The 15892-nt window shown below is 40.7% G+C and overlaps 1 protein-coding gene across 3 annotated transcripts in view; it reads left to right on the top strand.

Annotated features, from left to right (window-relative positions):
• The window catches only part of robo1 (roundabout, axon guidance receptor, homolog 1 (Drosophila)), a 276461-nt gene that overhangs the window by 104593 nt on the left and 155976 nt on the right, over positions 1-15892 (top strand). Inside the window, exon 1 of one of the 3 annotated variants that reach the window (XM_086035535.1) lies at positions 1684-2411. The exons of the other annotated variants lie outside the window; for them this stretch is intronic. Within the exon in view, the coding sequence (XP_085891661.1) occupies positions 2351-2411 (61 nt within the window). The 5' untranslated portion in view covers positions 1684-2350. Of the gene's footprint in view, positions 1-1683; positions 2412-15892 lie in introns of those variants that run through there. 3 annotated transcript variants of the gene reach the window in all.

Genomic DNA, 15892 nt, shown 5'->3' with positions numbered 1-15892 from the left:
TCACTCTTGAAAAACTTAACTGTCACATTATTAAGAAATAAGGACAAGATAACACGACATTAGTTTGACAAAGGAAAATTCCAAAGGGTAGTTCATGTCGAGATAAGCCTCTCCCACTTCACGTAATTTTATTTTTTCCTAAACCTTTTTAACTGTATGAGTTATTTAACAAGAGCACATGGGCCGAGTGATAAGCATATATGCCTCTCACAACAGAGGTTTGTGGTTGAATTACGGCTTCGGCACCCCTATGTAGAGATTGCATGTTATAATCCCCTCCCCATGCTGCTGTCTTATGTCCATACCCCCCCCCCCTACACACACACACACAAACGCACCCCCCCACACACACATATATATATATGTATATATATATTTTATATATATATATATATGTATATATATATTTTATATATATATATATATATATATATATATATATATATATATATATATATATATATATATAATGTGTGTGTATGTGTGTGTGTGTGTGAATTTGAATGTTTTTTTGTCTATAAGTGACTGGCTGGAAACCAGTCCGGGAGTGTAGTCTGCCTTCGCCCATTGACGGCTGGGATAGGCTCCAGCAACTCCCCGCGACCCTATATAGGATAAGCGGTTTGGAAGATGACATGACATGACGTTTTCCATATAGGAGACAATTGAGAGCAGTTCAGGCAAGCGTCGCTAGAGGTCACTGCGTGGTAACATATGTGCAGTTTGTAACTTAAGCAGCTCATTGCTCCCTCTGGTAGACAGAGAGAGAGAAAAAGAGAGGCTTTTAGCGATTCTGCTTCATGTCACTTAAAACTTCCCCCCTTTCACTCCTATATCATCTTTTAACGCATCACTGTGAATTATTCATGAGATGGAGGAAGTGGCTTGTGTTTAATATTTTGCTTAATCAAAAGGGCCCAAGAAATAACAGATTGGAGGTTAGGGTGCTAAGAGATTTAATCCATAACTATGTGGGAAAAGCCAGGTCATATTTAATCAAGATGTTCAACTTAAACTCACATTTGTTCTTTCATTTATATTATGAGACCTTGTGGTTAAAACATCAGTTCGTTTGATTTTGAATAGTTACTGTATCTTGATTTATTCATGATTTCTGCTCATGCAATTTTCTCATAGTTTACTTTACATACTTCATTTCAATGCTGCCATTCAGCCTCCTTTCACCAGTTTGATTATCTTTCAAACCAAAGATGAATATGCTCTGTCTACCTATCAATCAATCAATCAATCTATCTATCTATCTATCTATCTATCTATCTATCTATCTATCTATCTATCTATCTATCTATCTATCTATCTATCTATCTATCTATCTATCTATCTATCTATGCATCCACCCATATATATGTATATATATATATATATATATATATATATATATATATATATATATATATATATATATATATATATATATATATATATATATATATATATATATATATATATATATATATATATATATGCACACACGTTTTTGTGCTCAGAACTATTACTGGGAATATTAATACCAGTAGAGAACAAACATTGTGCGTTGGGGCCATTACATAAGTGTAGCGTTTAAAAAACAGCAGCTTATCGTTTCGTCCCAGTGGCACCGCCATTTTGGGAAAACCACAAACACAACACACACGCGCACACAAAAATCATTATGATGAAACGTGAAGTGAAGTGAACTTTTGTCTGTACCCAGACAGAAGTGGCTGAATTTCCACGCTGGGAAACATCTCCATGAAGCAGCAGAGGAGGAGGGGGACGAAAGAAGGAAGAGGCGTGTGCGTGTTCGCGTGTGCGCGTGTGTGTGTGTGTGTTCGTGGATCGAGCCATTGCTGCTTTCCCCCCTGAATAGTAAAGCAGCGATCCCGGCTTACTGCGCCGCTGCTTCTTTTCCAGCTGCTACTGCTCTCTTCTCAAGCCTCGGGATGTAAAAAAAAAAAAAAAGGAAAAAAAGTGGGATGGAAAAGTTGCGGTGACTACGTTGGACTTTCTCCTGCTTCTTTTTGTGTTGCCGGAGGAGACGCGGACGGGACGGCGTTACCTCGGACACAGCGTCGGACTGGAATAATGTGATTTTCCAGGAAGGAAGTTATCGCGTTGTTCTCGATTACTTCTAAACACTTTGTTGTTGTTGTTGTTTACGCCCCTCTTTCAAACGGTTTGAATGAAGTTTTTCACACGCATGCGGCAGCGACATCGGGATGCTTCAACGCGCCGGACACTTTTTTGCTTTAATTCAACGAGTTTCTCGGGAAGAGGACATGTATTGACGTCCATACAGTCTCCTTTGGAATTAATTTGGATTACTTCTGTAAAGCGACAGAGGCGTTGAATGATGTCTCCAACTTCGACTGGATTTCTTTTCCTATTAGCAATTGTCCACATGTGCTCAGGTGAGTCAGTGGAAAGGGGAGTAAAGTCCCAAATCAATTTACAACCATGCGATATTGGTTTAATTCTTACTGTTTCATATTCACTACAGTATACCTGCGTAGTCAGTGGCTACTGACTGCATGTAAAACTAAAGTACACCAGTAGTGTTTAGAAATTAGAAGAGACCATTCTGGATAGCGTGAAGTGCTTTCATGAGAATTATTTCATTTTCAACAAGTTTACGTTCCAATTTTTTGGGGGGACTGGGTGGGAGGGGCGCGTACGAACGTCACCTTTTTATACTCACATTTGAGCCGGCTCACAGGTTAGAAGTGAATCACCATGAGCCGATTGAGAATAAGCGGTATAGAAAATGGAAGGTTAAAAAAAGGGCAAAAATAGTGAATTAACACAATTATTTCTTGATCAAGATGTGAAATCATGGTTATAAGCTATTCTTATAAATACATTTAATTTAGTAAATTCAGTTTAAAATTCACATGTGAAAAATTCAAATCAGTGAAACTGAAATAGTCCACATGACGTTCGGTCTAATACATTTCTTTACGGCCGGATGGTTAAGTTTGAATAAATTCATGAATTTTCATTAACTGTTTCAGAATAAAATCACTCAAAATAGGAAATCAAGAACATTGTTATATGCATTACAATGTTGAATTATAGTTAGTCACTTGCATTCCAGAACAGAAAATGTGAAACAAATATTCATTCCTGTTTACAATAATAAACCATCATGCGGAAAGCTCGCTGAAAACGAAAGTGTCTTAACAGGGACAGCTCCAACAATTTTTTACCCTTGGAGTACAGGGGGTCGTGACCAATACATAAGGGGGAGAAAAAAATACATTAATATATTTTAGAATATCAAATAAAACAATTGGAGGAGCTTGACTGGGGCTATGCAAATTTCTGACGGGGCCATAGCACCCCCTAGGTCCAGTGTAGCGCCAACCCTGCATCCGCATTAAATAACGAAATGCTGCCCATTGCTCTGTTTTTCACCGTCAATATTATACTTGCTTTAAGTGGCTATTTGAATTGCTATCCATGAAGTTTCACATTTCCATCCATCCATCCATTGTCGATACCGCTTATCCTCACAAGGGTCGCGGGGCGTGCTGGAGCCTATCCCAGCTGTCTTCGGGCAGTAGGCGGGGGACACCCCGAATTGGTTGCCAGCCAATCGCAGGGCACACAGAGACAAACATCAGCACTCACAATCACAGGGGCAATTTAGAGAGTCCAATCAACTTACCATGCATGTTTTTGGAATGGAGAAAACCCACGCAGGCACACGGAGAACATGCAAACTCCACACAGGGAGGCCGGAGCCGGGATCGAACCCACGACCTCTGAACTATGAGGCGGACTTGCTAACCAGTCGTCCACCGTGCCGCCCTTCACATTTCCAGTTTTATGAAAAAATAAGAAATAAAGCGTAAATTCTTGTAACACCAAATTGGTTGACTTGTTGTTTAACATGTTGAACATGTTAAAACATCACACACTCCCAGAAATTGAAGTAGTCCCCATTAAAGCACCGCACAGTATATTGAGAGTTGAAATGCTTTTTTAGAATTGTGCGCTTGTTATGAGGCTACTGAAGCACATTTGTTGGCTGTGCGAGTCAAACGTGAACGTAAAGCCAAAGTCACGTGCGCACGATGCCACAGTCCCTCACGGACGAGGCCCCACCCTCCCTTCATGTGTTTTATTTTTTTATTTTTGCTGAGCTCAGTGTTTTATTTCCATTTTTCGCCGTATCGAGTGACACGGTTCTTAATCCAGAAGTTGTATTTCCTCTCTGACCTGTTTATAAAACGCAAAGTGCAGGCTGTGACACAACGGGGGGGAGGGTTTCTCTGGCCTTTTGTCCTCCTTTGCCATCTTATTATCTTCTTCCTCTTGGGCCATCACATGAATGCCTTTATGGAGCTTGTGGACCATGATATCCAAGCTTTTCCGGGTCACTTGCCTCCCGAGTTACGGCCCGCCATCCTATTAAAAGATATTAGTGCAAGTGTGTCCTGAGTAGGGCTTTTTTTTTATTGTGGTGTCTTGTCCAGAGGCTTTTTCTGTTCCCAGATTGGATTCCCCCAATAAAAAAACTGCAGGTCCTCAATGCGTAGAGATGCGACAGGAAATGATGTAGCCACTTACCTAAACAGGAAGTCATGTTAGTGCTTAGCAGTGACGAAAGGGTGCCATGTCCTGTTTGGGAATGTGAGAAAGTGCATCGAGATGGAGCAAGTACTCAGAGAAGCCAAAGTGGATTAGACACCCAAGTACAATTGGATTAAGTGCCACTTGCCAGTATAAAGATGTCACATTTGCCACTAATTGGAGGCTTAACAACTTGATTCTGGTGTGGAAGACATGATAGGATTCAAATGTGGGTTTAAAGATTAGGTTAGGGTTGTGACTAGGGTTTAGGGTCCAAATGGGGTCTGGAGCCACAGTGAGGGATTCAAAGCAGGGATTCAAGCCAGAGTGAGGATTTCAAATTGGGGCTTTGAGAAAAGGTTGAGTTTTGAAGTCTGGTTCAGGGTTTGAAATTATGTTTTCAAGAAATTGTTAGGGCCTCAAGCTTGGGTAACTATTAAAAATTAGGCTTTCAAGGTAATATTAGGGTTTGAAGTCTTTTTTTTTTTGGTTCAAGTTTGGGTTAAGGTCAAACAAGGGTTCGGGTTTCAAATGAACGTTTGGAGCCAGGGTTAGGGTTTCAACTCGTGGTTTCAAAGATGGGTGAACATTTCAAATTATGGTTTCAAGTCAGGTTTAGGGTTTAATATAGGATTTATGCTTCAAAATTTGCATTTGAAAACAGGTTTGAATTTTCAGGTTGGGGTTTCAAACAGCTTCTAATTTGGGTTTGAAGCCAAGGTTAGGGTATAATTATAATTTCAAACCAGGGTTAGCATTTCAAACCTTCAAAACTAGAGCTAGTGTTCCAAATTAATATTTCAAGCATTTATTTTTGATGAGGGTTGTAAGCCTGATTTAGGATTTCAATTACGTTTGTTTGGGGTTATAATTAGTGTTAGGGTCTCAAACAATGGTTGGCCCTTCAAATTGGAGTTGAAAGACAGGTATAGAGTAGCGATGTTTGATACTGTTTTTTTTTGAGACCGATACTAGTATGAGTACTCAATTCTTGAGTAGTCACCGATACTAATTATTGATACCACTGATACTTTCGATACATAAGATTTTCCCCAAAAAACGACAGGTAATTTTAAAGGAAGACTTATATATCCTAATATTTCCCTTAAAAGAAATTAATGGACATTGGTTCTATTCTTCTCATTTCTAGTTCCTGATTGTAAAACGCCCACAAGAGGGCGGCCGATACCACTATAATAAGATACTGGCATCGGCCGCTGTCATGAGTATCGATACTTTGAAATAAGGCAGGTATCGTCACCCATACCGATACCTCGCCCATCTTTATTTTAGGATTTCAAGTTCAGATTTTAAGCTTGTAGGTTTGTGGCCAAGGTTTGACTTTCAAGTTATAATTTCAAACCAGGGTTAGAGTTCCGAAGTCAGGTATCAAAATAGGGTTTGAAATGAGGGTTTCAAGGGTGTTTTAGGGATTTAGATTAAGATTTGAAGCCAATGTTGAAATTCAGTTCTTTGTAATGGCGTTTTTAGGGTCTTAAATTGAGGTTCAAGACCGGGGATAGGGCTTGTAGTCTGTTTTAGGGTTACAAGTTGAGTTTTTCAGATGGTCAGGTGGCGTGTTGCGATATCAGCATGTCAGTTTAGAGAGCCACAAGCTGACCTTTGCTGCCGCCTCGCCCCGCCAGCCACTCGTAAACGGACGAGCATCAAACACGCGTCAGCCTTTTATCGACTCATCTGCCCTCCCCGAGTTTAAAACACTTGTTATCTCGCCCGGTGATTACTCGGGTCGGCCTCGAAGGCGGAAGGTGGCGTCTTTTATACGAGGCGATAAGAAGATCAAGTTGCAGCTGGACCGAGTGGTGGTAAATCAATGATTTGGCTTGTTATTAAGAGTGAAGAATATCAGTCGAAAATGTGGAGGTAGTGTCCAGCCCGGCACCGGCTTGACAAATTGGCTTGTAAGTGCTGATAAATTGCAGAGCGCCTCCTCTTGCGACATCATGACACTGCACAGCCACCCCCCTTGGCCAATTAATGAGCGTCCAGCACAAGTGAGACTCATCAATGTCTCCGCTTGACACTCATTCAGATTCCAACCCACCGGGCCAACAAAATTGTTCCACACGGCCTCACTTTTAGTCCAGAAAGACCCCAAAACTCAGAGTGGGGTGGCAAATAAGAGTGAGGGTTCAAATTAGGGTTTCACGCCAAGTTTAGAGTTTCAAATTAGTGTTTGATGCCACAGCTAGGGTTTCCAAGTAGGCTTCGCAGCCTGGATTAGGGTTACAAACAAGTGTGAGGGTTTCAAATAAGAGTTGTAAAAGAGTGTTATGGTTTTAAATTGATTTCACCATGTTGTTAGGGTTTGAAATTATGGTTTCAAAGAAGGATTACGTTTTCAAAATAGCGTTGGAAATCTGATAGACGGTTTCAAATTGGGGTCCGAGCCTCAGTTAAGATTTTAAACAAGGGTGAGAAATTTAAATTCGGGTTGCAAATTGAAGTTAGGTTTCAAATTATGGTTTTCAAGCCTGATGTATGATTTCCAACAAGGCCGAGCGTTTCTAATTTGTGTTTGAAGCCACAGTTAGGGTTTCAAAATAGAGTTCCCAGACTGTGTTAGGAACCTTAATGGGGGTTCCAAATTGGGGTTGTAAAACAGTGTTATCGTTTCAAATTAATTTCAATTTCAAATTTTAAATTTTGAATTAAAGATGAGGTTAGTGTTTCTAATAAGGGATTTAAGACTGGGTTATGGTTTCAAACAAGGGTTTGGGTTTCAAGTAGGGGTTCTGAGAAAGTGTTTTTTAATTGGTTTCAATTTTTTGATTTTAGGGTTTCAAATGATGGTTTGCAGCCTGGATTAGCGTTTGAAAGAAGGATAAACATTTCAATTTAGTTTTTTTAAACCAAATGGACAAATTCAATTTGGGTACAAGCTTCGGTTAGAATGTCAAACAAGAGGGAGGCATTTAAATTAGAGTTCTAAAACAGCATTTCAAATTGGTTTCAAGGTGAGATTAGGGTTTGAAACCAAAATAGGGTTGCCAGACTCGATTCTAAACATTAGTGGGGGATTTAAATTGGGGTTGTAAGACATTTTCAGGGTTTCATTTTGGTTTCAAGATCAGGTTATGGTTTCAAACGAGGGTTTTTAACCTGGTTTATGGTTTAAAACAAGGGTTAGGGTTTCACATTTAAAATTAGTGTACAAAGCCAAAGTTAGGGTTTTAAATTGTGTACCAGTCCTGGGGTAGGATTTCAAAAAATTGTTAGGGTTTCAAATTTGGAGTTTGAAGCCAAGTTTAGTGTTTAAACTTCGTGTTTGAAGTCAAATACAGATTTCAAACTGGGATTTCCAGCTACAATGAGGGTTTCAAAGAGAGTGGGAGGGTTACAAATTCATTTTGAGGTGGGGTTAGGGTTTCAAATGAGGGTTTTAAGATTGGGTTATGGTTTCAAAGAAGAGTTAGTGCGTCAAACTTGGAATTTGGAGCCGAGGTTAGGTTTCAAATTAGGATTTCGAGACTGGGTTTGGTTTTCAAACACATGGTTGGGGCTTCAAAATTAGCATTTCAAAACAGTATTGGGTTTATCAAATTAGGATTACATGCCATTGTTTGGGTTTCAAAGTACAGTTTGAGGCACAGGTTAGGGTTTCAAGATGGGATGCAAACCCATGGTTATGGTTTCAGACAAGGGTTCATGTTTTAATATTAAGATTTGAAGATTGGGTTGGGTTTAACTTTATAAATTGAGGATGATTGGATGTGGCTCGTTTCCCTATTGTGGTTTACAGTAGCACATGGCTCCTAATCCCAATCCAACATGCCCGTAAAGCCTCCAATCAGAGATTAGGCGAGGCCTCGAGAAGGAAAACTGTTGAGGAGCGTAACAAAATCCGTAACGACTGACAAGATAAGTATTAGGGCGCAGATAAATGAGAGTCTTAATGATCTGCTAACGCAACGCCCCCGCCGAGTACTCTCTCTTTAATGAAGCCAAAGATTTTAATTGGATTAATTAGCTAATCCATCTCATGTCTGGAGATCGTCATCTGTTGCTCTAAATGCGAGTCAGGAAGACTGAAGATCATGGCCATATACGGTTGTTAAAAAACACTGGCTACGTGTAGACAAGGTCTTAGTTTTCTTTAGCACAGAGCATTTTCCCAATCTACTCTAATTTCACTTTCTTCTATGTTAAAAAAAAGTCTTGGTGCCCAAGAGTGAAATATGTATACAAGTATTTCTTTTTGTGTTTATAGTTAATGTCACTGTATTAGTGCAACTCTGCATAGTATAGTTTGCTGTATAGTTTTGATTCTATCTTAAAATGCACTAAACAATTACAGATACAAATTTTAAGGCCAGAGTATCTCCATCAATTTAAATTGCTCCCTCATTTATAAACATGTTAGGAATTATGGTATGAATTGCAAAATTTAAACAAAGTTGAATGTACTATGGCGGCACGGTGGTCGACTGGTTAGCACGTCCGCCTCACAGTTCAGAGGTCGTGGGTTCGATCCCGGCTCCGGCCTCCCTGTGTGGAGTTTGCATGTTCTCCCCGTGCCTGCGTGGGTTTTCTCCGGGCACTCCGGTTTCCTCCCACATTCCAAAAACATGCATGGTAAGTTGATTGGATACTCTAAATTGCCCCTAGGTGTGATTGGGAGTGCGGATGTTTGTCTCTGTGTGCCCTGCGATTGGCTGGCAACCAGTTCAGGGTGTCCCCCGCCTACTGCCCAAAGACAGCTGGGATAGGCTCCAGCACGCCCCGCGACCCTTGTGAGGGGAAGCGGTACAGATAATGGATGGATGAATGTACTATCATCTTAATTGTCTTTATGATTAATTTGTACATTAAGAATTCAAGCTGCAAGCGAATGATGGTTATTATAAGAGCAGTAGCTTGTTGCTGCGATTTGCCACGATTTACATATTATGCAATTAGTCAACTAATCGTTACTACTACAATTGATGATTAGTCGACTAGCAAAATAATCGTTTGTGGCTGCCCTAATAACCAGTATCTTAAAATAACGTTGGTATCTGTAGTCGCCCATCTCTATTTTCAAGCCAAGTTTAGTGATCAAATTTGGGTTTGAAGCCTGGATTATGCTTTTGGATAATTAAGGTTTAGGTTTTAAACATTAAGGTTTTAAATTAGGTTATAAGGCCAAAATTAGTGTTTCAAACCAGGGTTACATTATCAAATTAGGGTTTCAAATTCAGTAAGGGTTCCAAACCTGGGTTAGGGTTTCAACCCAGGGTTTATGATTTCAAATTACAATTCCAAAGCCTGGGTTTGATTTTAAAATTAGGATAAATGCGGGCTTCAAGACTGGGTTAGGGTCTCAAACAAGGTTTAGGGTTTGAAATTTAGGTTAGGGGCCAAGGTTGGGGTCTGAAATTCAGACTCCTTGGAAAACAGCTGGTTGCTGTCAGATTGAGCGGCGACTCTTTGTCAAGTTGACCGTCAGTGTAATGAGCAGCACCATACAAGCAGTTCCAATTAGGGCCACCGCTCCAGGAAGCTTGTGGAACATCACTTGCAATGAGCTCCTTCCTTCAGCGGGGCGGCGGCTGACGGAAGCGGGCAGGCGCGTCCAGCGCATAACTCACTCGCTCGCTAGCCTTACTGCATCTCGCTCTTGACACTCGATTGGAGGACAAACATCCCAAAGGACGTGATAAACGAGTGTCTCGCTATGGGCTAAAAGGTCTGCTTTCTGTCTGGAGAAACGGTACGCTTGGAATTCCCACGGCTCTCCTTCCTGTAATGAAAAATTGCAGCAAAAAAAAGCTTATGCCTACTAACATGGTTACGTAATGGTAATCCGCACTGACAAATTTACTGGATGGGGTTTCATCAAGATGGAATTTGTCTCATACAGATGTCAGTAGAAAGCAAATTTACCAAAATACTTCAATCCAATGTTAGGCTTTCAAACTTGGTTTAGGGTTTGAAATGAGGGTTTCAAGACTTGGTTATGTTTTCAAATTAGTGTTCCAAGTTTAAGTTAGTGTTTCAAACAAAGGTTAGGGTTTCAAATAGTAGTTTTCAAGAGTGGTTTATTGTTTGAATTTATAGTTTCGAAATTGGATTAGGATTTCAAATTAGGGTTAGGGTTTCAATTTAAGGTTGAGAGTTTCAAATGAATGTTTTAAGAGTGTTTGGGTATTTCATATTTGACGACAGTTAAGGTTTCAAATTAGGGTTTCAAACCCACATCCTGGAAATAAATATATGAGTGCAAAGTAGACAGTGCAAAACGTAACAAAAGAAAACTCGCATTGGTTTTGTTTTGGGCCAGTTTTTTAAGACTTGGCTTTTTTAGTGCTTTCTCCGATAAAACAGGTCGACACGCACAAGAGCCCATGGGGATGTGAGCTGGGAGGCTGCCTTAAAGGGTCGATTGTGAGGCGTGGAGGAGGGGAAGGATTCACCAGGGACTTAAGTGTGTGTGTAAAGGGGTGGAGGGGTGTAACAAAGCCTACCCTAGAGGCTTGAAGTAATGGGGGCCAGAATAGGAACGGGAAGGACGGAGGGGAAACACTCTCAGTCCCGCTGGCGTTGCGTATTCCCGGAGCTCCTCCCTTGTGGTGGCGAATGTGCTGATGGTGGTGAAGGGCTTTGAGGAGTCTCTTTTCAAAAGTGGACATCTGGGGAGAGATGATGTTGATTTTTGGAAGTGCTGAGTAAATAGAGGGAGCTGGTACAAAGCGACAGTGTGTCTGCATGTTCTGGATCTCTCTGAAAAGTTTCTCGTGCTTCCAGTTGGCCATTCGAGTTGTGCTTGCGCCCACTTGACAGCTTGAAGTCGGGTACATTTGGCGAGTGTGTTTGATTGATGCGTGCTCAAGATAGGTGTAGCAGGCTACGGCCTAATTGATGTCATGTTATTCGGTTAGCCGTGATCACTGCTATCAATAGAAATAAACAAAGACTAGAAATAATCCACATCCCTGTTCCATATTGGCATATGTACCTCGATGTTTTATGATGCAATTAGTCCTGTCACCTGTTATGCATGATACGAAGCACCTTGCACAGTATAATTCAATGGGAAAACTACAACTAAACCACATCCAAAAATGTCCACGGAAAGCTCTCTTATGCATTGGCACATTTACTTAGGTGTCGTATGTTTATGTCATCGCTTCTCTTGCCAGTTTTTCATGACCTTATACAACGGAAATAATCCAAAGTCAAAAAAGTCTGTTACGCATTGTGTATGTATTTAAGGATCATATGATTATGTGATCGCAACGTTTACCAGTTTTTTTCTGCTAAACTGTCACCTTACACAATATAAATGACAAGAAGACTATAAATTACCATTACCCACCGTCAATAAAGTCCATGTAAGGCTCTGTTACGAGTTGACACACTTACTTAGGTGTCACATGATTATATCATTGCTCGTCTAACTTCTCACCTGTTATTTATCATAACTGCCACTTATAAATAAAATAAAAAAAACTTCTAGAAATACTGAGAAACAACGTTAAAGTTGTCCCTAGCCGGATATACCCCACACCATCCCCGATTTAAGGCCTCCTTGAGGGGCCTAAGTGACTGTCCTTCTGTTCTCGACTTTTCAAATGCTAAACCCTACCCCCACTGATAACTGACAGTGGGGAGAAATGCCCAAAGAGAAGCAGAGAAGAGCAGATTCAATTAGCAGTTAAAAGAGAGACTGCTAATTAGTTGATGAATGTCTTTGCCCCCCCCCCACTTTATTGTTGTAGTTAATATTCCCTTTTGCTGACAGTTAAAACCATCAAACGCTTTACATCAACTTTTCTTCTCTGTCGCCCTGCTCATCCTAAAGCTATTATCGGCCACAGCTGCGTCAGCAAATTTACGTCCCGATTGCCGCCGTCTGTCAAGACAAAAAAAATGGCCATAAAAGTAGGCGCTACAAAACTTAATTAATGAGAAGGTGACCTTGAGATCCATTATGATAGAGGCGCTTCTCACCATTCATATCTAACCATGGCGAGGGGGAAGCTTCAAACAAATAGACTTTGACTAATCCCGAGCTATTAGCGAGTGGATCAGGTTGTTTCCGTTAATCGGGCGTCGCTGCCAGGATAAGCAAAGTCACCTCGAGTGTTGTTGATTAGCATATCATTACTACGTAGTCGGTTGGGCTTTGTTCTTGGAATGCAACCCCCCCTATTGGCTTTCTCAATTTCCCCCTTTTATGGTTTCTTTACATGCCCCCCCCCCCAAAAAAAAGAAAATAACAAGCAAACCAAACTCCATTACAATACAGCAATCTAAGCTCAAGAATGTAAAGGACAAGGATATAGCGGTACATGTTCTATGGAGCCATGAACAATGTTAATGTGAGGAAAGACGCTTCATTTAGTCAGTCCATAGCTTTGTCTAATATAAAAAAAAAAGCATAGACACCATTTTGTGGTATTTATAGGCTATTGTAAACCTTTATGGATAGTTGTCATTGAGTCGTCATTTTTTTCTGTTTTGCAGTTAAGGTTTTTTTCCCTGTCCTCCGCAAATAGCCACACAACATTGTGTTCATGTCCTGATTTCTTTCTGTAAAGTACATGGAATAACGAAATGACAGGAATTGTAATGACGTTGCTCTCTAGGCATAAATCTGGTCCATAAACAACATCCGTAAACAACTACAGTGAAGTTCAGACTCAGGCTATCAGATGTACTTCTAGGTACTATGTCAAATTTGCTGCGCAGTCACCAGGCCTCCCTGGTTTCCTGATCGCTATGGTTCCGCTTCGGGTTATATGCTAAGTGCTAAGATAACTGTAGCTTCACCGCGAAAAATAGACTAAAGACGGACTACAGACAAAAGACGGATTCAATAAATGGGCTTCCGACAATGCTTAGTCCGTCTATTTTAATTTTTTTTCCTGTCATTCGTTAATCGTCAGCAAAACGGGTGTCCATCATAGGCGGATATACGGACCAGGCAGATGGAATGCCCAGCTCTGCCGGTTTGACTGTTGTGGTTACATCTAAGCGAAAAAACTGCACCAAAGGGGAAAGTACGCTGCCATGCCATTAAAAGACAAAAGGCTTTCCTTCCTTTTTTTGAGGCACAAAGTGCTTTCATGAGTTTTTTGCCAGCTTTTAATGATAACTAAAAACAAATATTTGAAAAAAATACACAAAGTCCTTAAAGTCCATGGTACGCTCAACTATGCACAGGCACACACAGGCATGCAAAGTACGCATCATAATGTATGATTAAATGCGGACTCCTCACATCAGCTATTCTAGCACAATTGAAACAAACTAAATGACATGAAACGATCCAATGTCAAAAAAGTCCATGACAAGATTGGTCACACATGAGCGCTATTCATTGTGTCCCTACGATGTTGTTCCATGTAAAAAGTGTCTTGACACTTGACAAAATTCCACAAAGCTTTAAACACGTGATACCCATCACCCGCCCCCGAAAAAGCTTTCAAGCTACAACATTCCGGCATTGAGGGTCTGTATATCAGTCACCTCCCACATACCCTCCACTGTGCGGCTTCAGTGAAAGCTCTAATTGAATAACAATTGTAGCTCTGATGGCTGAAAGGCGGCTTCTCTTTGGCTTGGGGCGAGAAGGATTTACATTTGCATTTGATGGCACGTCTTAATCGGAAGCCTGGTGCATCAAGCCTCAACCAGCGTACTCTGAAATGTCACCTCAGAGGGACAAAATGTGGCTGAGGGTGCAGCATCTACTTTGCGTGTAATTGGTTCTTTCCCTGACAGGCTCACATCTGCCTCATATGTTATTGACATGGTTTTGACATTTGGATGCTTGTGAGGCCACACCAGTTGTTTGGCTTACCTCAGTCTGGACGCAGAGGACGATAAAAATCATTATGCGAACGTGGAGTGGTAAAATCTTTACCTGGAATTTATTGGGATAACCAGAAATAAACCAGGGATTTAAAACATTTGAAATTGTCTCTTGGTTACTTCAATATCATTGGGTAGATCTAATCTTTGCATAATGCTGACTAAACCAGATTTTATGATGTGATACCTTGACTTCAGTGTCAGAACTTATGAGTCTTTCGAGGTACAAGCTTCGGCTACTTTGCTGCTCGAGTGAAGTGGAAAGAAATGGAGCAAGTAAGGTACCAAAATGCCTTCCTTGCATGTGGGGAAGGAGAACTATCTGTTTTGCATGGATGTCTTGTTTGACATGACAAAACAAAATCGTTATACTTGAATATAGTATAATGATCTGGAATATTTACCAAAACAGCCCAATTTCCAGGGCAAATTTACCAGAAAATGTTCACTCCTCTGCAACTCTGTTCAAACATGCTCTAGTCTTTAATATACCGGTACTTTGAGTAAAGCCTTTGTGTCCTGTGTTTTTAGAAGAAAACCATTCATTCATGTTGTTTTCAGTACGGCAAAGGAAACCACACAGTCTTAATTTTGGAAGGATTCCGCAAAGGCCAGGATCGATTGGAATTAAACTGTAAGAAGAAATGAATGAACTCCTCTTTTTCATGGCCAATGTTGATCCAATTTGGCTTCATGTTCAGCCCATGTTAATGGCATAGGCAAAAAACTTCACAATTTAGCTTTTCCCATCTTTCCCAGCCGGACACTTTCCAGATCTTTCAAAGACACTCTTTCCAGATAACAGTCGAGTACTTTATAGCATAATTCCACTTTATCCCTTTTCATGCTGCCTTCCCAGAAACATTTCCACATCAGGAACCAGAGGGCTACTAAAAGTCATTTAGTCACCTACAGTATGACTTTCAGACAGAATATTGTCTGTAGAGTGCATCCATTTAGCTGTTGCAGCTTTGGGGTTCCAGATAAGTAAATGCAATTGTTTAATGGGACTAAATGATGGACCTAATAAGAATGCAGAGCGTAAGTAGTGATGTCCTGTGTGGAAAAAGATTCCATTAGTAGAGGTTGTTCTTCAGATTAGTTTGTGGCAATCAATGACATTCAGAAGGAACATATGTCCGGAGGGCGGTTATTTCCAAAAAAACATTTGTCATCACAGCTGTCTTGTGCAGACCTTGTCATCCTTCCCCCACCTCAATGCTCCCGCCCACACATAGCCCCTTCAAACCCCCACAATGATGTCTCCAACTTTGGAGCAAAACGGGTCTTCAGACATTTTTCAGGGATCCTGATGTCGGATGCTAAAACGTAACAGATGGCAATCGAGGACCTGGAATGTGTTGTCAGTCAGAGCTGGAGAGGAGATCGTGTAGATGCTCTCAACCTGTTGGTATGAGGAGGGGATCTTTTAAGTGAATGCTTAAAGCCAAGTTTCCATGAAGAGATTCAGTTTAGTAGGTTTGGATCGTAGGCCCTG

This window comes from Filicampus tigris, chromosome 7, assembly GCF_054856515.1.
Source record: "Filicampus tigris isolate MCC_2025a chromosome 7, RoL_Ftig_1.0, whole genome shotgun sequence".
Classification (NCBI taxonomy): Eukaryota; Metazoa; Chordata; class Actinopteri; order Syngnathiformes; family Syngnathidae; genus Filicampus; species Filicampus tigris.
Note: the sequence above shows the minus strand (reverse complement) of the source record. Positions and strands in the feature narration are given on the sequence as shown.